This window comes from Pseudogymnoascus verrucosus, assembly GCF_001662655.1.
Source record: "Pseudogymnoascus verrucosus strain UAMH 10579 unplaced genomic scaffold scaffold_18, whole genome shotgun sequence".
In the NCBI taxonomy this organism is placed as follows: domain Eukaryota; kingdom Fungi; phylum Ascomycota; class Leotiomycetes; order Thelebolales; family Thelebolaceae; genus Pseudogymnoascus; species Pseudogymnoascus verrucosus.
Window position 1 is genome coordinate 105,001 of NW_017263669.1, and position 16,756 is coordinate 121,756.

General features: G+C 55.1%; 5 protein-coding genes across 5 annotated transcripts; 3 read left to right on the forward strand and 2 right to left on the reverse strand.

Annotated features, from left to right (window-relative positions):
* Window positions 1-2,321: 2,321 nt before the first annotated feature.
* VE01_04639 (uncharacterized protein) lies at window positions 2,322-5,969 on the forward strand. The gene is made up of 3 exons (XM_018274109.2): window positions 2,322-2,386; window positions 2,552-2,687; window positions 3,492-5,969. Exons 1-3 carry the CDS (start codon window positions 2,364-2,366, stop codon window positions 5,355-5,357), a joined length of 2,025 nt encoding a protein of 674 aa, XP_018131037.1. The 5' UTR covers window positions 2,322-2,363; the 3' UTR covers window positions 5,358-5,969.
* VE01_04640 (uncharacterized protein) lies at window positions 5,235-6,650 on the reverse strand. Its single transcript, XM_018274110.2, has 2 exons — window positions 6,509-6,650; window positions 5,235-6,302 (listed from the first exon to the last, which is right to left on the reverse strand). Exons 1-2 carry the CDS (start codon window positions 6,598-6,600, stop codon window positions 5,861-5,863), a joined length of 534 nt encoding a protein of 177 aa, XP_018130940.1. The 5' UTR covers window positions 6,601-6,650; the 3' UTR covers window positions 5,235-5,860.
* A 114-nt stretch (window positions 6,651-6,764) lies between these two features.
* SNF7_2 (ESCRT-III subunit protein snf7) lies at window positions 6,765-8,803 on the forward strand. The gene is made up of 4 exons (XM_018274111.2): window positions 6,765-7,321; window positions 7,488-7,692; window positions 7,811-8,019; window positions 8,130-8,803. The coding sequence occupies exons 1-4, from the start codon at window positions 7,138-7,140 to the stop codon at window positions 8,210-8,212; spliced, it is 681 nt and encodes a 226-aa protein (XP_018130939.1). The 5' UTR covers window positions 6,765-7,137; the 3' UTR covers window positions 8,213-8,803.
* A 938-nt stretch (window positions 8,804-9,741) lies between these two features.
* VE01_04642 (uncharacterized protein) lies at window positions 9,742-15,340 on the forward strand. Its single transcript, XM_018274112.2, has 3 exons — window positions 9,742-10,227; window positions 10,557-10,877; window positions 10,938-15,340. The coding sequence occupies exons 2-3, from the start codon at window positions 10,718-10,720 to the stop codon at window positions 14,948-14,950; spliced, it is 4,173 nt and encodes a 1,390-aa protein (XP_018130938.1). The 5' UTR covers window positions 9,742-10,227; window positions 10,557-10,717; the 3' UTR covers window positions 14,951-15,340.
* Window positions 15,341-15,520: 180 nt separating this feature from the next.
* Window positions 15,521-16,632, reverse strand: ERV25 (vesicle coat component). The gene is made up of 4 exons (XM_018274113.2): window positions 16,388-16,632; window positions 16,208-16,331; window positions 15,844-16,147; window positions 15,521-15,784 (listed from the first exon to the last, which is right to left on the reverse strand). Exons 1-4 carry the CDS (start codon window positions 16,598-16,600, stop codon window positions 15,766-15,768), a joined length of 660 nt encoding a protein of 219 aa, XP_018130937.1. The 5' UTR covers window positions 16,601-16,632; the 3' UTR covers window positions 15,521-15,765.
* Window positions 16,633-16,756: the final 124 nt, after the last annotated feature.

The following is a 16,756-nucleotide window of genomic DNA, read 5'->3' on the forward strand; positions in this document are numbered from 1 at the left end:
TTTGCTAGGTGGGAAGGGTGGGAAGGGCAGGCAGCGGGAATATGGTCTGTGCTGGCTGGGGGGGTTTGTGTGGGTGTGGGTGCGGGTGTCTGTGTGGGAGTTTGTGTGGGTGTTTGTGGGTGTATGTGACCTCCCATGTCTGTACGTGCTTCATACATACATACATACATACAGCCGAACAAGCTTGTTCACGCATATAAACGCATATAAGTAGCTTCTATAGTATGATTGTAGTATAGCTGTGGTATAACTGTAGTATAAGTGTAGTATAACTACAGCATACAGCTTATACACAGTCAGAGCTTGGATACATTAGACACAACCTGTGTACTATTGCATACATGTCCCGCATAGATGTTCCGCAGAGATGTACCGTGCCGTGCTTGTCTGCTATGCTATGCTATGCTATGCTATGTATGCTATGCTGTCGAATATGCAGGGTGCAACAACGAGTGGGGTACAACACACAAGAGATGATACAAGAGGTGGTATCAGCGGTACAATCGACCATACAAGGGAAGCTGACACGATACTTTCCGATCTGTGGAGCATTGCCCAGGTTAAAGCTATCGATGATGTATATACATCATATAGTAGAGTAGAGTAGAGTACTATGTGCTAACTTGCTAAGCGTAGATGAAGAGTAAGAGCAGAGTAGTAGAAGTAGAAGTAGTAGAAGTAGAGTCGTAGAGTAGAGTAAGCAGAGTAAGCAGAGTAAGCAGAGTACTCTGGAGTAAGTAGAGTAGTAGAGTAGAGTAGTAGAATGGTAGAGTGGTAGAGTGGTAGAATGGTAGAGTGGTAGAATGGTAGAGTGGTAGAGTGGTAGAGCAGTAGACAACCATAGTATGGTACTTCACACCTCTATGATGTATGATGTATGATGTCTATACTACCACAATACTCCCATCAGACTAACTCCCTTTACTAACCCTCTTTACTCAATTTGACTCCTGGTGACTTAATCCCCTCCTACCTTCACTCTGCTGTTTCCTCTGTCACTCCCGCCTCTTAAAGGGTCTACTAGGAGTCTACCAAGAGTCCATCAAGGGAGTCTCTTGTCTGAGTGGCCAACTACTGTCCTACTACTATCCTACCAATATCACGACTATCCTCCTATCACCTCACTACCACCTCACTACTACCATTTCATACGAGAAAACCCTTGATAGTAGTTGATAGAAGGCCTCTAGAACAAAGGAGCCCTCTAGAACGAAAGAGGCCTATAGAACGAAAGAGCCCTCTAGAACGAAAGAGCTGCTCTCTCTACTACCACGGTACACTAAAATGACGAGCCACGGGACAACAACGACGACACAACACGTACCTTACCCTCGTCCTGTCTGCTGAGGGGTACATCATTTATTACCCAGTAGACTGCGATTAATCTAGCTATACTAGAGTGTATGCACCACCAGCTCAGGGCGTGCGTATAGAATGTTCCATCGGCTCTCTCTAGGACCAGGACCTTCTGTTGTTCCGTACGTCAACAATCTCTGTACCCACTAACCGTGCTATCCTATCCCACACCATGCCACCTATATGGTCTATACAGTCTATATGGTCCAAACTGTCTTATAGTCCATACACTTCATACACTCCATAAACTCATACACTCATACACTCTATACACTCCATAAGCGCTCTTTTCCTCTAAAGACATTATCAATCCCACATGCACCCTTAATCCGCGTCACTATCTCACCCCATATCGCGGTCCACGACGCGTAGGACATCGGGTGAGACAGAAACATGGTACATGCACGATACCCCTCATCGCGCCCTCTATCGCGCCTTATCATAAGTACTGGACCGTAGACTCACCTCACCCTCCCATTTTCCCAGTCTCCCTCTAACTCCATCTCAGTCTGCCATTGCCACCTGCTGCTACAATTTATATGAAAGGGCACCATACAGTGCTGCCTATTACTCTAAAAAAAGAGAGAAAAGGAGTCCTTATCCTACTCTCCCTACTTACGACGATTAACCACCACCAACTGTCTCCGCCTCATCCATCCCAGTGCCTTGATTTCTCTCCCCATCTATTTTTTTTCACTCCCAACGCCAATCTACCCAACGCCACCCACTCTCCCACGCCTGGCCAGCCCATCAGCCACCCACCCACCTACCACCACCTACCACCACCAAACCACCACCAGCTGCCTACCCAGTACTACCAACACCAACAACACTTACCAACCTTGCAGTACTACTCTGCCACCTTCTTCCCATCATCGATTCCATCCTTCCTCTCCCATAAAGCTCCCAATCCCTCAAATTCATCCCTCCCACGCGTCCCCCAACTACAGCGATATCCATATCGATCAAACCACACGAGCATCATCTATCCCCCCCCCGTCCTCACCATGGGAACCTTCGTTTTCAAGTGGTAAGCTCGTCCCTATCTTCCCGCTGCTCCCCCCGCCGAGGGTCGCGAACAGCTTCAGTTTTTTCGCTCCCAAATTCGCCACCCGCAGAAAGAAAGGAAATTCCGCAGTTTCCCCAGCTGCAATTAGCTCTGGAAGTCAACTTCTAACTCGATTTCTTCGCATAGGGAGCACCCGGCCTCCGAGGTTATCGTCACAGGCACATTCGACAACTGGGCGCAGACCGAGAAGCTACACAAGAAGGGCGACATCTTCGAGAAGGAGGTTACGCTGCCCAGCGCGGCAGAGAAGATATACTACAAGGTGAGAACAGCGCAATTCCAGCTCTTTGCGACACATCAGGCGCAAAAACAACAAGACAAGAGATCGCGCCTCTGCTTCAGGTAGTTTTTGAAAGCTACGGAATCGCAAAAAGCCACAGTCTACTATACTACTACGGTCCGGCCGGCAAAGCTGGCACAAGCTTACCAACCGGGAACCGCGCAAGTAACTGTACTGTACGTATGCAATTGTACATACATACAGCCTTTCTTCGCGGAATTACGGTGGCTAAGAAGTATTTGCGCACACGCATGCCTGCCGGCCGCCTTGGTACGCTGAACAAGGGCCTTTTTGTCTCGGCGTTTTGGCGCAAAACTACATACTCTAGTGTGTATGTATGACGTATTCCGCCCCCAATGCGCGCGCATTCTGCAATGCCCAGAATTGACCCGCGATAACAAGCCAGCGGGGTCGCGGTCCAAAGAAAAGACAGCTTCTGGGGAAATTCCGTCCTGCCAAATCCGATGATCGCGATCGCATTTGGCTACCGCCGTACTGGTGGGGTTCCCAGTCCAGTCCATGTCCGGTCAGCTGGCTGGGTGGGCGATGCGCCGTCCCTGGTGAGGGGTGCAACCGAAGCCAACCAAGGCGTCATGCCAATGCAGGCCTTCCTCCATGGATCGCCTAATGCTCCCTTAGCTCCCATTGACCGCCTCGACCCCTCATTCTTACTGTACCCTTATCCTCCTCGCCCCAGCCACCATTGTTTCTCACCAAAAGCACCTCATTGACTCACTCATTGCTTTGCTCGAGAATCATAAATACTGATATTTCTACCTTCTACAGTTCTTAGTCGACGGCAACTGGGTGACCGACCACACAGCGCCGCAAGAGAAAGATAACCTGGGCAACCTCAACAACTACCTCACCACCGACCGCATCAAGACACACACCCACACTCCCGCCGCAGCCGCACTCATGTCCGGCGTCACCCCCAACTCCACCACCGCCGCCCTGGCGAAGGACGTGCCAAAAGAGAACGGCAGCTCCAGCGCCCTCCCCGGCGCTTTCCCCGAAACCCCCGCCACAGAACCAGAGAGCTTCTCCGTGAACCCCATCCCCGCCTCCGCCGGCAACGGCAACCCCATCACACTCGCGCCCGGCCAGGCTGTCCCCCACCCGAGCACCATCAACGGCAACACCATCGCCTCGGGTGTCCACGACGACGAGGAGCTCAAGGCAGCCGACCTGGCCAAGGGGCCAACTTACAGCGTGAACCCCATCCCCGCCACCGCCGGCGGCGGTAACCCCATCACCCTCGCCCCCGGCGAGCCCGTCCCCAACCCAAGCACGATCACTGGCAACACCATCGCCTCAACCGTCAGGACAGACAAGGAGTCCTACGAGAACAGCGGCGGTCTCGGAACCGCGCCGTTCCTGCCCCCAGTCGTCACTCCCGAGGCTGAGCGCAACGCAAAGGGAACTGGTGTCCTCGACCTCCCCTCCGTATCCAAGGGCGGTCTCATCCCCGAGTCCAGCCTCGCAATGGGCGAGGGCGGCGCAGGAAATTACGACGCTAGCCCGATCATCCAATCTGTCGGCCCTGGCGCAACCACTGCTGCCTTAGCCGGCGCCGTGCCCCTCGAGAAAGACATCAAGGGTAAAGAAGCCGCGACCATCCAATCCGTCGGCCCCGGCGCCACCACCGCCGCGCTAGCCGGCGCCGTCCCCCTCGAGAAGACAGGAAGCAGCGTCCCCGACCTCGTCAAGGAGAGCCAGGAAGCCGCACACTTCCCCCCCGAGGCTAGCGCCGTCCCCGAAGAAGTCGAGGAAAAGAAGGAGGTCGAGCGCGAACTTCTCTCCGGCGTCCCGCTCGCCCCCGTCACCTCCGACGGCACGACCAAGGAGTCCCACGACGCCGCCAAGTTCGGCGCTGGCGCCGCGGCGGCTGTGGCTGTTGGTGGTGCTGCGTTCGCGGTGGGGGCCGCGGCGAAGGGGAAGGTCTCGGAGGCTGTGGCGAATGCGCCGAATCCGAGCGAGGTGTCGAAATCGATCCCGATCCCTGATTCGATTCGTGAGTCCATCTCGAATATCAATGAGACTGCTAAGCGTCAGTCTGTAGCTGGCATCCCGGCTGAGTCGGATGTGGTGCCGGAGACGGTGCGTCAGTCGATTAGTGCTGCCCATGAGAGCCCCGAGGCGGCGGCGTATCAGGTTCCGGTTATGGAGAAGAAGGAGGTTGAGAGCGAGTTGCTGAGGGAGGTGCCGACGGATGTTTCGAAGGGGGAGAGTGCGCCTTCGTCTGCTGCGGGCGGGGCTGTCGCTACTGCTGCGCCGGTCCTCGCGTCCCCTGCTGTGGTGGCTGCGGTGACGGAGGAGGAGGTGGGCAGGCAGGCGGAGCTACCAAAGGAGTCGGTGGTGAGCGATTTGAGTGATGTTTCGCCTGGCACGAGTGAGCCGGTTGAGAAGCAGACGAGCCCCGTTGTTACTACTGGTGTAGCGAGCGGTGTTGTGCCCGCGACGTCGGTTGGTGCTGCGGCTGTGGCGCCGCCGACCCCGGCGAAGGATTCTACGGCTGGGGTGGCGGCGACGAAGGCGGCTGCTGCTGGGAGCTCGAGTGGGAGCCCGGCTGCGGCGCTGGCGAAGGAGCAGCAGCAGAAGAAGAGGAGGAGCTTTTTTGGGAAGTTGAAGGATAAGTTGAAGGATTTGTAGATGGGTGGTTGTGTGGTTGTGTGGGTGCATGGTGGATGGATGGTTGGGGGGGATGCATGGTGGTTGGCTAGTTGGCTAGGGTTGGGGGGAGTGGTTGTATAATAATCGGATTTCCCGGTAGGGGAAGAGAGAGGGAGAGGGTCGTTGGAATTGGAATTGGATCAGGCGGTCGTCTTTGTGTTTTTTTGTTTGTTCGTTAGGCTCTTAGGCTCGCTCATTCTTCGGGGGGTTTTATCATATCATTTTGGTCGTTGTCCATTCCATCCGTGCTGTGCTGGTCTCCTTTTTTTTTTTTGTCGTTTGCTCGACTATGCTTGTGCTTTGTGCTTGTTTTTGATCATGGTAGCTCGGGGCGGGTGGTGTAGCTGAGTTGAGCTGAGCTGAAGTGAGGTGGATGGACGGACGGGACGTAGATGGGGGCCATTTTTGGGACATGCATCGATCGGTGAGGAGGAGACTGGGTTAGTTAGATTATTTATACTACCACCTTTTCTCGGGTTTCTTTAAATCTGTGTCTCGGTCTTCTCGCGCTCGGCTTTTAAATCCCGAACCACTTCCTCGTACTCCTGTACATTCAACCCCCCAGCCGACCAGAGGAGGAGGGCTTGGATGCTCGTGTGATGTTCCCCTTTAGTCTCTTCTCCATCACTCCCTCCCTCCTTCCCGCCCCTTCTCCGACTTCCTCTTTCTCCTCGCCCTGTAGGTGGGGCAGCAGAGGTGGGGGGAGCGGAGGGAGCGGATTGCTGCGAGGTGATGTATCCGATCACGTTCACCCATTCCCCGATCGCAGTCACGGGGGGTGGGGTGGAGGAGAGGAGGAGGGAGAGATCGATTTGTGCTGTGTGGTTGTGGGGGGTGGTGGCTGTGGAGGTGGAGGAGTGAGGGGAGGGGGAATGAGGAGGGTGCAGGGTGAGGATGGCGGTGGTGGTGTTGTAGTTTGTTATACTGGTTGAGGGGGTTAGCTTTCTTGGAAATTTGAAGTTCGATAGTGGAAATTGAAGTGTAGAGCAAGATTATATATCTCTTTTTATCTCTTCTTTTGTGGTGTAAAGTGTGTATCATAATGAGAGGTTTGGGTTTGGAGGGTAATCGACGGAATAAATAAATATGAATTTAATTATCAAGAAAACAAGTATAAATATAAAACTCACCACCCAAGCACCCTAACCTTCTCACCCACCCCCCTCTCCCATAAATCAGAAAGCGCACATAACCGCGCCGGAGGAGGTCCCGAATTCGCCATCGCTGCTCTGCTATTTAATCTCCCAAACTGGAAAGAGTTAGAAAGTAAAGTTGTAAGTTGTAAGTTGTAAAAGCGGTGGCCTAGATCACATGACCCCCACGCACCACGCGGAACCGGAGAAGTGGCGGCGCTAATCCAACCCGGTCCCTAGCGGCGCCATCGTCATCCAAGCAGCACCTCCATCTTAATATGTCAACCTAGAAACCGGGCCTTTGCTATTGCGATAACGACGACGAGAAACCTAAGAAACGCACCTACTCTTGGCAAAACTTGTTTGAGACGGCGAGAAGAGTTATTTTATAAGGTTGTCGAACGAGGTATACTGAGAAGACGAAGGATTTTGTCAAAGAAGGGTGAGGAAGTGGTACCCCGCCATCCACCACCCGTCGTCGCCACAACGCACATCTACGAACAAGCCCTCTCTCGGCCACCACGGCCCTGACAGAAAACGCTCGCCCTCGCCTTTACACATCCTCGAAACCACGACTATCTACCTACACACTACGACTCAGCAGACCAGCTTGACGACCCAGCAGGATGTCAGGCATGTGGGGCTGGTTCGGCGGACAGTCGGCGCAGAGCCGCAAGGACACGCCTAAGAATGCGATTCTGGGACTCAGGTCGCAGCTGGAGATGTTGCAGAAGAGGGAGAGGCATTTGCAGACGCAGATGGATGAGCAGGATGGGATTGCGAGGAGGAGTATTGCTACTAATAAGAATGGTACGTAAACGCAGCCTTCTCTTTCACACCTTCTCTTTGTGTGAGACTGTGACGCCCGCGCTGGGTTGGGGAAGGGGGGTGAGGTGGTATACTGGGTTGAGATGGGGGTGATGGTTGGGATGATGGGGAAAATGGATATATGAACGGAATGCTAATACACGCACAGCGGCACGAGCAGCGCTAAAGCGCAAGAAGCAGCATGAACACACGCTCGACCAGACCCTAGCGCAGATCTCGACGCTGGAGCAGCAGATCTACTCGATCGAGGCGGCGAATATCAATCGTGAGACGCTGGCGGCGATGGAGAAGGCTGGGCAGGCCATGAAGCAGATTCATGGGAAGTTGAATATCGATGTTGTGGATCAGACCATGTACGTTTTCACCCCCCCTTGGCTTTCCCCCCCAGCCGATTTGCTTTAGATGACTGGATGGGATGTTGGATTTGGATTTGGATACGGGGTTAGAGACTGAGTACTAACGAACGAATAGGGAGGACCTTAGGGAACAGCACGCGCTGGGCGAGGAGATCGCGAATGCGATCACGAATACCCCGCTTGGAGAGACGATTGATGAGTCGGAGCTGGATGATGAGTTGGCGGAGATGGAGCAGGAGCAGCTGGATGATAAGATGTTGAAGACAGGGACGGTGCCGGTGTCGGATGAGATCCATAGGTTGCCCGCGGCGGTGAATGGAGAGCGTACGTACCCCCCGCATTTTCTACCCTCACTTTCTCCTGTCCCCGGGGAGTCCAGGTTGGAGGTTGGGATAGAGTTGGACTGTTGAACTATGACTAACGCACCCCCCTAGTGAAGAACAAGCAGCCCGCCCGCCAGGAGGAAGAGGACGAGGAAGAGGAGCTGAGGAAACTGCAGGCGGAGATGGCGATGTAGGGAGTGGTCCTGTGCAGTTTGAGAGTTTTCTAATACAATACGAGTACTACTACACCACCACAGTCACCGTACACACCCACACACACGCACGCGGAGGCGGAGAGATGGTAGTCTTTTTTTTGAACCCTTCTTATTTTATATTATTGATTCCGCGTACGCATTGCACTGGGAGGGGAGGGAGGCTGCCGTTTTTTTTCTTCGAGAGGGGAGTGGTTGGTTCATGGACTGGGTCCGTGATAGAGTTGGGGAAGGTTCGTTTCTTTGCGGGGAAGGGGGGGGGGGTGTTGTGCAGATGGAGTTCGTTGTTGTTGTGCTTTTTTGTGGGGGGTTTAGTTTGGCCTGGTTGGCTTATACATTTCGATATCGCGTGGCTTTTTGTTGGGAGGAGAGGAGACGGTGAGGGGGAAGGGAGGCGGTGGGGAGGGTGGCTTATGGTTAGCATGTTGGGATAGTTAAACGTTATGATCTAGCTGGATGGTGCTGTGCTGTGTGAGATGTGTGTGTGTGTGTGAATGTATCACGTGTGATGTTTGTTGTCTGTGGGGAAGTCTGTGTGGGATATCCGTGGTGATGGGTGTCTGTGGTGTGGGGGATATCGGATATCTGTGGGGGGAAGGGAGAAAGAGGGGGAGGACTCGAGCACGAAGTAAGGGGAGGCGGAAAGATACGGAGAGAAGCATGAAGGTGCAGCGTATGGTCTATGGTGGTATATCACGTGTAGTGTCCGTTGTCTGTGGGGGCGTCGTTGTAAGAGAGAAGCACGAAGTAAGGGGATGGTTGGAGCGAGGAGCGAGGAGAGAGGAGGCGTGAAGTAAGTGTGTGTTGTCAGATTTGGGTCACGAGACTATTTTTGACTTGGGACCCGACGCCCCTGCTTGCCCAGCTGGTGGTATATGCTGATCTCTCTCTCTCTGTCTACAGCTACAGTGGCTAGAGTATAACTGTACAGTACAGCACGGTACGGTATGGAAATAACTACAGTATGCACTCGTGTGTTTGTTGGGATTTTAGTGAGTGGCTGCGGGGAGCTGTGTGTTCGCTGCCGATTCGATCCGAAGATAGAAATATCGACGTGTATACTGTGACTACACTATGAGTGTGCTTGAGTGTGGTGCTCGTGGGGTTGAATTATACGGTTTATCATATGTCATAGTACATACAGTGAGTGAATATAGCATCATCCGTCACTATCAGTCACCATCAGTCGCTGTTATAGGGTACATCTCTACTTGCACGGTATTTTACAGCATGCTATCCTCTTCCCCCACGCCGTCGTCGCTTCACTTTGATCATGCTTGTGCTTGTTTATACCATCCTCGTACTGTAACCTCCTCTACATAACTGACTTTACTGACTATATGCACAGTATACATATGCAAGCACAGTACGCCTCGTCCGTTTATGCAGCTTCTAACTCGTTTGCCGAGCGACCATCAGACCAAAGATAATTCGAGGCGAACCACGTCGACCACCCCGATTCCAACCATCTCTCCTGCACTCTAATAACCACACACGGTCCGGTCCGGTACAACCCTGCTGTCTCAATCGTCCAATCCAGGAACAAGACATGCAATGAAAATTCCTATTTTCCCCCCATCCCACTTCCTCATGTTCTTTTTCTCCAGTTCATCTATCTCTACCCAACCAACGGGCATGGAGCACAAACGCAACCATGCGCCGTGCGTGCACGCCCCATCCCGTGGAGTTGCTGTACTGTACTGTGGCTCTTGCGATGCACTCCCAATGACCTCAACTGCAGTCAGTGCCACAGTTCGGGCTGCAGCATGCCCAAACGCTTTCCGGCTTAACGCGCATGTTGGGCACCGGCGCGAAAGGGAAAAAAGGTATGTCGCCATGACGGAGGGGGAGGGCAGTCTCAATTGTCCGTGCCAGAAGGAAATATGATGGCAGAAATGCACAAAGTCCTACCAAGCTGTCGACGTGGCCCAATGGGTCCGCTTCGTCCAATCGAAGTCAGGCACGATTATCAACAGATTGATCTCCAGATTACCAAGGTAGGACATCGTGGGTTCGGTGCCCGTTGCTCTCTCTTTTCCGTCTCCCCATGCTCGTTTTTCCTCGCCCCCCCCATATGCCCCCCATCATGCCCCATATGCCTCGCCCCCCAATGCGCCAATCCATAAGACCTGGCTACTTGCGTCCTTTGGACCCTACAAGTCGCTCAACCTCCCCTTTCATCTCGAGCAAGCAATCACAGCGCTCTCACCTCACCTACATCACCCTACACTCCTCTCTCTTCGTTCCACGTCTCTGCTCTCTCAGTGCCACACCCACCGCTGGCACACGCCCAATGTTACCCGACCCTTTTCATTGACTTACACAGCGTCCACGCATCCGTGTGGTGCAGCAACGGCATTCCTGAGTGGCACACTGAGAGGCGCGCCGAGCGCATGGGAATAAAAGCATAGGCTTCTTCATACCTATTTGCTCTCGGTTACACTAGGTAACTTCAAGCACAAGTCTGAGATTCTCTCCACTTCCAGTATGGAAATTTCATTCTGTCCTTATAGGACTCAGTTCAGCCCGTCTAAAGTGCTCTACACTGCAGTAAGCCAGCCCATCACCTTCAAGGGCAACGCCGACGATCTTGAGCTATTGGAAGCTGCGAGAGTGAAGGAAGAGCTCGAGCTCGAGCAGGAAAGACGTGAGTTTGGCTATCAACCTTGGAGATATAGCACTCTCTGACACAGTATCGACTCCCCAGAAGAACAACAACAAGAAGGAGACCCTCCAGAACCACACGAGGAAGAACAACACGCTCCCCCAGAAGCAGCAGAAGAGGTAATTCTAGTCAACCCCGAAGACATCATAGAGGAAGCCCCAAGCCAACCAACCGAGGACCAACAGCCACCACCATCATCACCCGACCCGAAACCGCCAAACTCGGCCATCTCATCACATTCCCACAAGGGAAACAGCAACTCTAAGAAGAAGAAGGAGAAGACTGTCCACTGGTTCGGCCCTCCAATGGCGAATAAGAATAAGAAGAAGAAGGCGGCGGCGAAGAAGCAGAAGCTACTGCTAGGTGATGCTTCGGATAATGAAGGCGCGCAGGCTGCTACTTCTCCGGAGGATGGCGTCGAGGAGAGTGGTGGAGCAGCGGATGAGGCAGCTGGTGATCCTCCAGTTGAGGAGGCCCCTGCTGATGCAACTGCCCCTGTTGAGGAAGCAGCACCAGTAGAAGAAGCAGCTCCTGCTGAAGCAGCTCCCGCCGAAGAAGCACCAGCAGACGACGCGCCTCCCGCCGAAGCAGTAGCACCAGTCGAGGAAGCACCGGCAGCAGAAGAAGCAGCCCCTGCCGAAGCAGCTCCTCCCGCCGAAGAGACACCCGCCGAAGAAGCACCCGCCCCCACCGAAGAAGTCACCCCAGAACCCGCACCCGTAAGTGACGACACGACCCCCACCGAAGACGCACCGCCCGCACCCGCCGACGAGACGCCCTCGGTAGAAAATACCGACGATAACCAACCCGCTCCCGCAGCAGCAGAAGATGAGAAGCCCGCTGAGGGACAAGAAGATGCCGCGAAGAGCGATGAGCCTGTCGCCGGCGATGAGAAGGAGGAGGGAGCTGCCGCTGATGACGAGGGCGGGGATGTTCCTGCTGAACCAGTAGCGGTTGAGGCTGAGGCTGTTGTGGAGGAGAAGGGCGAGGAGAAGCCTGCGGAGGAAGCAGCTGCTGCTGTCGATGAGCCAGCTGCTGAGGCGGATAAGCCTGATGAAGCCGCCGCTGAAGAAGCAGCTCCAGTCGAGGAAGCACCTGCCGCAGAGGCACCCGCTGAAGAGGCGGCCCCTGTCGAAGAGGCCGCCGCAGCCGAAGAAAAGCCCGCTGAGGAGGCACCAGCTGCAGAAGCTCCCGCTGAAGAAAAGCCAGCTGAAGCAGAAGCACCTGCTGCTGAAGAGGCTCCCGCTGCAGAAGCTCCCGCTGAAGAAACGCCAGCTGAAGCAGAGGCTCCCGCCGCCGAAGAAGCGCCGCCGGCCGAAGAAACACCAACTGAAGCAGAAGCCCCTGCCGCCGAGGAAACACCCGCCGAAGAAGCACCTGCCGAAGCAACACCCGCCGAAGCAACACCCGCCGAAGAAACACCAGCTGAAACAGCGCCTGCGGAAGCAGAAGCTCCTGTGGAAGAGGACAAGGCTGAAGAAGCTGCTCCTGCTGAAGAGTCAAAAGCTGAAGAAGCAGCGCCAGCTGCAGAGGCACCCGCCACAGAAGTAGCAGCTGAGGAAGCACCAAAGGACGACGCTCCAGCCGAAGAAGCGCCAAAGGAGGAGGCACCGGCTGAGGCAGCACCAGCCGACGAAGCTCCAGCTGAAGAAACGCCAAAGGATGAGGCGCCAGCTGAAGAGGCATCGGCCGAAGAGGCACCGGCTGAAGAGGCTGCACCAGCTGCGGAGGCTATAGTTGAAGAAGCAGCACCCACCGAGGATGCTCCTGCGGAAGAAGCACCTGCTGCAGAAGAAGCTGCACCAGCCGAAGAGGCAGTCGTTGCCGAAAAAGAAGCACCTGCTGAAGAGGCTCCTGCTGAGGATGCGACACCAGCTGCGGAAGCACCTGCAGATGCGGCACCCGCTGAAGAAGCTGCTCCAGTCGAAGAGGCTGTTCCGGCAGAGGAAGCTGCTCCGGTTGAAGAAGCTCCTGCTGCAGCAGAACCTGTCCCAGCCGAAGAAGCGCCTAAGGAAGAAGCACCGGCCGAGGAAGCTGCACCAGTTGAAGAAGCGCCTGCTGCAGATGCACCCGCTGAAGAAGCAGCTGCAGCCGAAGAAGCGCCTGCCGAAGACGCACCCGCCGCGGAAGTAGCAGCTGAGGAAGCACCAAAGGACGAAGCTACAGCCGAGGAAGCTGCACCAGTCGAAGAAGCAGCTCCGGCTGAGGAAGCCACACCGGCACCCGCTGAAGAGGCAGCACCAGTCGAAGAGGCTACCCCTGCTGAAGAGGCCGCTCCAGTCGAAGAGGCTGCTCCAGTTGAGGAAGAAGCACCGGTAGAAGAAGCCGTTCCAGCTGAAGAAGCTGCCCCCGCTGAAGAAGCCGCCCCAGTCGAGGAGGCAGCACCAGTCGAGGAAGCTGCACCAGTCGAAGAGGCGGCACTAGTTGAAAAAGAAGTTTCTGTGGAGGAGGCCGCCCCGGCTGAAGAAGCTGCACCTGTCGAAGAAGCAGCACCCGCCGAAGAGGCAGTACCAGCTGAGGAAGCCGCTTCTGCCGAGGAGGCCGCCCCGGCCGAAGAACCAGCCCCAGCTGAGGAAGCTGCTGCTGTTGAAGAGGCTGCTCCTGCTGAAGAGGCTGCTGTTGTTGAGGAGGCTGCCGTTGTCGAAGAGGTCGCTCCTGCTGAAGAGGCTGCTGCTGTTGAAGAAGCACCTGCCGCAGAGGCAGCTGAGGAAGCCGCTCCTGCTGAGGAAGCTGCCGTTGTCGAAGAGGCTGCTCCCGCCGAGGAAGCACCTCCTGCTGAAGAAGCCGCTCCTGCCGAGGAAGCCGCTCCTGTCGAGGAAGCCGCTGCTGTTGAAGAGGCTGCTCCCGCCGAGGAAGCACCTCCAGCCGAAGAACCAGCTCCAGCAGAAGAAGCAGCTCCCGAAGCTATAACCGACCGCGCCATCGTCGAAGAGCCAGAGTCAACCGAGCCACCCGGCGACGCCGTCCCACCCTCCTCCTCCTCCAAGCGCCGCTCCAAGCACTCCTCTTCTCACTCCTCCCGAAACCACCACTCCCGCTCCTCCCGCGACAAAGACCGGTCCCTCCCCCCTCCCTCCCCCGAAGCCGCTCCCCGCAAGCGCCGCGAGAGTGACGCGAGCATAACCCAGTTCTGGAAAGGACTCCAGCCTAAACTACCCAAACGCCATGATTCGGGTATGAGCATGGGGAATGGAGGGAAGGAGAAGGAAAGGGATCGAGAACGGGATAGAGAAGTGAGGAGGGAGCGCACGCCGGAGGAGCAGGCAGCGCATGATGCGAGGAAGGCGGAACGACGCGCCAAGCGCGCAGCTGAGCGCGAGGCTGCTGAGGCGGAAGAGAAGGCGCAGAGGGAGGCGGAGGAGGCGGCAGCGGCGGCGGCGCTGAAGGAGGCGGAGGAGGTGGCGAGGGTGGAGAAGGAGAAGAGGCGGGAGAGGCGACGGTTGAGGGAGGAGAAGCGGAGGGCGGAGGAGGAGGATAAACTGCGTGTTAGGGAGGAGAAGAGGAAGGCTGATGAGGATGCTGCGAGGGCGAGTCATAGGGAGAGGAGGAGACGCCATAGTACTACCAACCGCAGTGATGGGAAGAGTAGCCGCGCCGTCGACGCAGCCGAGAAGCCGAATCTGATTAGTCTCAAGGGTGAGAGTGAGATTGGGCGCGAACGCAAGGCGGAGAGCGAGATGGATCGCGAGATTAAGGGCGAGAGCGAGCTGGTGGGGGGGCGGAAGAAGGATGCTGCTTCTCCGGCGGATAGACCGAAGAGCTCGCATAATGGGAGTGATCGCTCGCGCAAGGTGCGAACGCCGGAGGAGCAGGAGGCGCATGATAAGCGCAAGGCGGAGAGGCGGGCGGAGCGCAGGGCGAGGGAGGAGAAGGAGGCCGGTGGTGGGGAGCCGGGGCCGGATGATGTGGCGAGGGAGGAGGAGAGGAGGAAGAGGCATGAGAGTCATAGGGAGGAGAGGCGGAAGAGGAGGGCGTCGACGATGGATCAGGATGTTAAGGAGAAGATGCGCCAGGGGCCGATTAAAGGTTTGTTTAGGCGCTTGATTGGAGCTTAAGGGCGGGGGGATATAAACAACGGTTCAGACCAACTTGGGGTTTTTATGCGATTATTTCGATTTACGATATTGTTTATGGCTGTTTTCTTTGGTTCTCTTCTCTTTCGAAATGGAAACGCTCTTTTTTTGGTTTTATTTGATACTCGGGACATGGATGGCACTGGACGACACGCGAGGAGGGAAAGGCTGTAATGGGGGTGTGCATTTTGAAGTTCGTTCGCTTCTTCTGGTGTATAATCATTCGTGTATGGCATAGTGTTTTGGTCTGATACCGTGTTACGATTATACGATGTTACGATAGTTGGTCTCGTCGGGGATGGGCTCTATCCTGGGAGGATAGGGCCTGTTATCATTTATCATTTGCAGCTTTTTTATGAAAATATGAATGGATTCTCCAATAACAAGTCGTCCTCGATGCTCAAAATGTGAAAATTTCTAGTGTTATAAATGACGGGCAAAGTGGTGTTACCCGGGTCGATATTGGGTCATCAGCACCCAATGGATCAATACACATTTGGTGCCAACTGTCACTGCATCATCCGTCACATGTTCACAAGGTACTATTCAAACGTCGGGATGAATACCATGCTTGTTGCACTGGCGAGGCGAAGGTTGGTGGATAGGTAAGCTAGAACACTCCCATAGAGACAATCGGCTCATGCCGACTAGATAAATGGAATGTTTCAATTGACTCCATTGGTATATATAACAATGCGCCCCCTGGATGCCCTCTTGGTCCCCCGGTATTTTAACACACCCTGTACCTCATATGGCCATATCTCATTACTCGCCAACACACTATCGTAAAAGGTCGCTCAAATAAGATGTTTCGACCTAGTCGCAGTTAGTAAGAAATCATACGAGGCAACAATTCCACCAAATTCAATCCTCACCTGAAGTATGCCCGTAGATAGACAATCTGCCACGCTCCCAACGCCACCAGCATGCCGACGGTGCCAAAGCCAAACCACTTCACGCGGTTGTTTGTGCTCTCATTCGTGTCCCTCAGCTTCTGCTCGCGGGTACGGAGATACTCCATCTCGTTCACGATCTCCTGGACCATCTCCTCGATGCGGCGCAGCTCGGTCTCGACCGGCTTGAGCTTCTCCGTGGCCTGGATGGCGGACCAGTCCTTGGCGTCCGCTCCAATGTCAACATCGAGCTCGACCTTCCTGGTGTGTGGTTGGGGTGCAGTGTCTGGAGGGGTTCGTTAGAAATCATGGCGTCGGGATCCGGGGAGTCTGGGGCTGCACATACTAGAGTACAAGATATTCTCGAAGCAGACATCAAACGCCGAGTCCGCCAGAGACGTAAACGCCATCCTCTTCTCGCCCGCAACGTCCTTCGCACGCGCGTACTCGTTCCCTACCGCATCCTTGATCTACATTCTGTCAGCAGCTGCCACTCTCCTATCCCCCTACCACCGGCCATACGCACATGAATGTTAACCTGCATTCCATCTCCCTTATGCCCACTAATCGTCGACGTGACCATAACCAGTGTGTCCCTTGAGACAAAGTTACGGATGCACCTCTCGCTCTTAGAATCATGCCTCTTCACAGCCATGAGGTCGAAGTGCAGCGCCTCAGCGCAGGCGAGCAGCAGCGCAAGCCCGCACAGCACGCGCAGTATCGATTGAGGGTACGCCATGGTGAGTTGTCGTCGTTCGGGGGACTGTCGCATGGGGCTTGGGGAAAGGAGATCCGGCCAGAGCTACGTGCCAGGAACTTTAAGCGACGTGGTTGGTTCACCCCTGTAAGGGTGTCACGTGTGCAGTTTGTTCCCCGTTCCGCGTCAAGTTCACGT

What these genes read in the sequence shown, in the direction of transcription:
- VE01_04642 (XM_018274112.2), top strand. Translation starts at nt 10,718, where the DNA reads ATGGAAATTTCATTCTGTCCTTATAGGACTCAGTTCAGCCCGTCTAAA. An exon ending in CGAGCTCGAGCAGGAAAGAC is followed by an intron (nt 10,878 to 10,937) that starts GTGAGTTTGGCT and finishes TCGACTCCCCAG; the next exon opens with AAGAACAACAACAAGAAGGA.
- VE01_04640 (XM_018274110.2), bottom strand. Translation starts at nt 6,600, where the DNA reads ATGGCGAATTCGGGACCTCCTCCGGCGCGGTTATGTGCGCTTTCTGAT. An exon ending in AAGGTTAGGGTGCTTGGGTG is followed by an intron (nt 6,303 to 6,508) that starts GTGAGTTTTATA and finishes CCCCTCAACCAG; the next exon opens with TATAACAAACTACAACACCA.
- SNF7_2 (XM_018274111.2), top strand. Translation starts at nt 7,138, where the DNA reads ATGTCAGGCATGTGGGGCTGGTTCGGCGGACAGTCGGCGCAGAGCCGC. An exon ending in TATTGCTACTAATAAGAATG is followed by an intron (nt 7,322 to 7,487) that starts GTACGTAAACGC and finishes ATACACGCACAG; the next exon opens with CGGCACGAGCAGCGCTAAAG. An exon ending in GATGTTGTGGATCAGACCAT is followed by an intron (nt 7,693 to 7,810) that starts GTACGTTTTCAC and finishes ACGAACGAATAG; the next exon opens with GGAGGACCTTAGGGAACAGC.
- VE01_04639 (XM_018274109.2), top strand. Translation starts at nt 2,364, where the DNA reads ATGGGAACCTTCGTTTTCAAGTG. An exon ending in GGAACCTTCGTTTTCAAGTG is followed by an intron (nt 2,387 to 2,551) that starts GTAAGCTCGTCC and finishes TTCTTCGCATAG; the next exon opens with GGAGCACCCGGCCTCCGAGG. An exon ending in CAGAGAAGATATACTACAAG is followed by an intron (nt 2,688 to 3,491) that starts GTGAGAACAGCG and finishes TACCTTCTACAG; the next exon opens with TTCTTAGTCGACGGCAACTG.
- ERV25 (XM_018274113.2), bottom strand. Translation starts at nt 16,600, where the DNA reads ATGGCGTACCCTCAATCGATACTGCGCGTGCTGTGCGGGCTTGCGCTG. An exon ending in GAATGCAGGTTAACATTCAT is followed by an intron (nt 16,332 to 16,387) that starts GTGCGTATGGCC and finishes GACAGAATGTAG; the next exon opens with ATCAAGGATGCGGTAGGGAA. An exon ending in CGAGAATATCTTGTACTCTA is followed by an intron (nt 16,148 to 16,207) that starts GTATGTGCAGCC and finishes GAACCCCTCCAG; the next exon opens with ACACTGCACCCCAACCACAC.